The sequence below is a fragment of the Mesitornis unicolor genome, unplaced genomic scaffold, assembly GCF_000695765.1.
Source record: "Mesitornis unicolor isolate BGI_N332 unplaced genomic scaffold, ASM69576v1 scaffold52352, whole genome shotgun sequence".
Lineage (NCBI taxonomy): Eukaryota > Metazoa > Chordata > Aves > Mesitornithiformes > Mesitornithidae > Mesitornis > Mesitornis unicolor.
This window is the reverse complement of record NW_010168171.1, coordinates 3312-6977: the sequence shown is the minus strand read 5'-3', so window position 1 is coordinate 6977 and position 3666 is coordinate 3312. Positions and strand designations below refer to the sequence as shown.

Here is a 3666-nt window from a genome sequence, read left to right as displayed (position 1 = left end):
TGTGTAAGAACAGTTCGATAAAGAAGTATTTAATAAACTAAACAATGTTTCTCAGGAAATACACTGCGCTGCATGTACCGGGTTGCTTCTCAGTGATACGGGGCTTTGTCGTGTTTGTGTTGGGTTTTCCTGTCGTTGGTCGGTGAGATGACTGCCTCGGTCTTGAATGACATGACTTGATTACCGTAAAGCAAACTTAGTTGTGTGTGTACACAAGAGCATGGAATGTGATACAGAAAAGCAAGGGGATATAAAGACTAAGGCAGGGGGAGGTGTGCACTCTTAGATACGTTGACTTTAATGTACGTATGAAAAGTATTTACTTCGGTGTCTGGATGTGCTCATGCCTGTATCTGCATAGCCAAAGTGACTGTGCTGTTTGATCAGAATGGTAAACAGCATGATAAATTTAAAAGTAAGGAGGGGGCAGTCTTCTCCAGAGCATATTTAGTTGTTTGTCCTACCTCAAATGTAGCAGACTCCAGTAATATCGACATTCCTCAAGAAACTGGTGTTTTGGATCAAAAATAAGGGAAGCTTGATCCCGGCTAGTGCGTTTGCGTGTCTCTGTAGAGGCATCACAGAAGGCTTCCATGGTCAAAGTTGGATCAGCATTGCTGCCCTGACAGAGACAGGAAGGCAGCGTAAATCCCAGATATTTCTCAAAAAAAAAAGGCACCATTCCAGACACTGAGTCTTAGTTTAATCATTGATGCCAAATTCGGTATGATAGATGTAGCGGTGAACAAGTTTAAATCTTAGCTTTGGAATCTCTATCTAGGCAGTCTGTGCTGATTAAACGCTACTGTGTCCTTTTTAATGAAGTTCAGTATTCACAAAAAGATCTTCCATCAAGGATGGATCTTCCTGCATAAGGAAAATGGGCTTGTAAAGGACATGCCAGTAATTGAATGAGGCAAATTACCTTTTCTTTTTACCTTAGGTTGAAAATAATTTTACATCAGTTCCTGGCATCGATCCTAAGAGCAAGTACACCTTCAAAGTGAGAGCAAAGCCAAAGCCCGAGTGTTACAGCAGCAAGTTCTGCAGTGACTGGAGTGAAGAAAAGAGCATTGGTGAGCACTATTGTTCCTGCACTTTGTTGCGCTGTATTCTTTGTCTGTAAGGCATCTAGTGCTTTTTGTCTGCTAAGTAAACGGGACTCAGAGATCTTCAGTATGATACATCGTAGGTATCCATTTAATTTTAGGTGAAAAGAGGGCAAGTAGTGGCAGTTTTTCAGCCCTGAGTCTCACTGGTTTTCATTTTCTTGCCAAATGTATCTACATTATAATACCACGCTTTGAAAAATGAGACATTGCCTCCAGAAGTACTAGTGTATTTGAAAAATATTCAGTCTGGCAATTAATTAAGAGAATTCATTAATTTGTTGTCATTATTCCTAAAAAGCCTCCCAAAACTTCCCTAAGTTTCTACAATTTTTGTTTCCAGGTGAGAAGACAGACTCTGCGTTCCATTTTGTTTTAATCATCGCCATTCCATTAATAGTAGCAATATCTATGATAATTCTACTAGTTTATCTAAAAAGGTAAATAACAATCTCCCTTTATTTCCAGTACACTTACTCCGGTTGGTCTTTGACTTGCGTGACAGTTCATCTCTCTACCAGATGTGTCCATGATGTGGTGTGTTTCAGTAGCATCTGGTTTATCTGCAGCTTCCATTGCATACCAAAAATGGCAGCACTGTTGTGCCTCAGTCACTAGAATTAGGTTTACAGACCGTATACATGCTCTGGTTGCACTTGTGTAACATTGCTTATGTATGCTTACAGTTAGATTCTTGTTGCACAGCTGTTGCATCGCCTCTCTTTAAGCAATGAAGTCCAAATTCAAAATTAGGCTTATATTCATGAAGTATATTTTACCAGATTATTTTTTAAAGTCTTCTGCTGCTGCTGTCTTTCTCAACAGTAAAAGTTATGTAGAATCTCTCTGTGTGAACATTCCCATTTCCTTTTGGTCTGGGGAGTAAAAATGGGCTACAGTTACAGAGAATGAAAGCTGCCCAGTGATGTCAAAGCTGACTCAACAAATTTTCTTGACTATACTTGGATATTATATTGAAATTTATTATTTATTTTTAAGTCTATACATCTTTCATCTAAAGCTTTTCTTTTTAACTTTCTGAAGGCTGAAGATATTGATTCTCCCCCCAGTTCCAGACCCTAGAGAAATTCTTAAGCGCATGTTTGGAGAGCAGAATGAGGATTCCCAGGTTAGTAAGAAGCTGTTGGGCCAACTAAGCTATTGAACTGGGATACGTAGTCTTCCAATTTTGTTTTTCCTAATACCTATGTTTAGTTTAAAACCAGCTGTGCCTAAGTAAGTATATTGTATGAAGATTAAGTATTTACAATAGTAAGAGATGTTCAGAAAAAATTACCCAGAGCTGAGAGGGATATTTTACCCCTCAAATTGCATATCCTTTTCTAGGTACATTTGTAGAATCACATTATTCTGTTATTTCAGACTGCTAGTCCCTTAAATGTGTTTTGGGTTGGTTTGGAGGTTGGGTTTTTTTTGGTGGGGGTTTTCTGGTTGTTGGTGGGTTTTTTTTGTTTGGTGGTTTCATGTGTTTTTGTTGGTTTCGGTTTCTTTGGTTTTTTTCCTTTTGCAGCTCCATTAAACTACTTCTCCTGAGCATTCAGGTCTTTCTCTGCCAGTTGTTCTTATTTATGATGCTGAATAAAGCTATTTCCATTTCACTTATATTTTTAGCACTTTCACATTTATCACAGTCAGCTATGAAGTAAATCAGGACATTTAGCTTCTCATTGGCAAAAAAGCAAAACTAACTGCAGCTGCTTCAAGCTTTGGTTGATGAAAGACTTGCTATGGGCCCTCATTTCAGGAAAAACAAACATTACCACTGGTTATGGAAACTCTAATTTCTAAATAAATCAGTTGCAAATGGAGTCGGAGTCCAAAATTCAGCATTCACTGTTTCCACAGGGGCATTCTGAGTTTGCCTAACCGTAAAACATGGATCTGGTCTCCTAATTTACTACCCTTTAGATAGATATTTCAGCATGTGTTGATCATTATGGGACTAAGTCAGGACTCTTGGCCATGAGGATCATAGGTACTTTAGCTGTTACATTTTGTCATGCTTTGACAAGTGCTTTGTTACAGCACCAATTTATGCTATGTTCTTGCTTTTGAGTATTATCTTCTCTGTGTGCTCAGGGTCTCAGTGAAAACTCTGCTAAGTGTGTACATCCTCACTTTGCCATCCTCTTGCCTGAGCTTCACTCATTAGCTGTAGTTGGAAGCTCTCTTAAGATGGGGACCAACCTTCAGTTCTTCCTCATCTCCAGAGAGGACAAATAGGCTGTCAACCAGGCCTAAGCCATGTCCCTAATAAGCACAATTTGTTGCCCAGTTACCTTGGCCTTTTAACCGTAACATAGGCTGCACATTGTGAAATGAGTCTGTCTTATTAGGCTGAAAAAGCAATGCTCACCATGAAGAAGTGCTGTTAAAAATGTTGTTCTTCTCTTTCAGAGCTGTGCAAAGGATGATCCTGTGAATGCTTACGACAGGCTAATAAAGGAAGAAGAAATTCATTCTTTAGTTCTAACAGAAACTCCAGAGTGCATTACTTCTGAAAAAGAAAACCGATGAACTCTGCTTTACTGGTGAA

At 39.0% G+C, this 3666-nt stretch overlaps 1 protein-coding gene across 1 annotated transcript in view; it reads left to right on the top strand.

Annotated features, from left to right (window-relative positions):
• The window catches only part of IL13RA1 (interleukin 13 receptor, alpha 1), a 12105-nt gene extending 8458 nt beyond the window's left edge, over positions 1-3647 (top strand). Inside the window, exons 6-9 of the mRNA XM_010178913.1 lie at positions 944-1076; positions 1453-1549; positions 2154-2238; positions 3528-3647. Coding sequence (XP_010177215.1) covers positions 944-1076; positions 1453-1549; positions 2154-2238; positions 3528-3647 — 435 coding nt within the window. The remainder of the gene's footprint in view (positions 1-943; positions 1077-1452; positions 1550-2153; positions 2239-3527) is intronic.
• Positions 3648-3666: the final 19 nt, after the last annotated feature.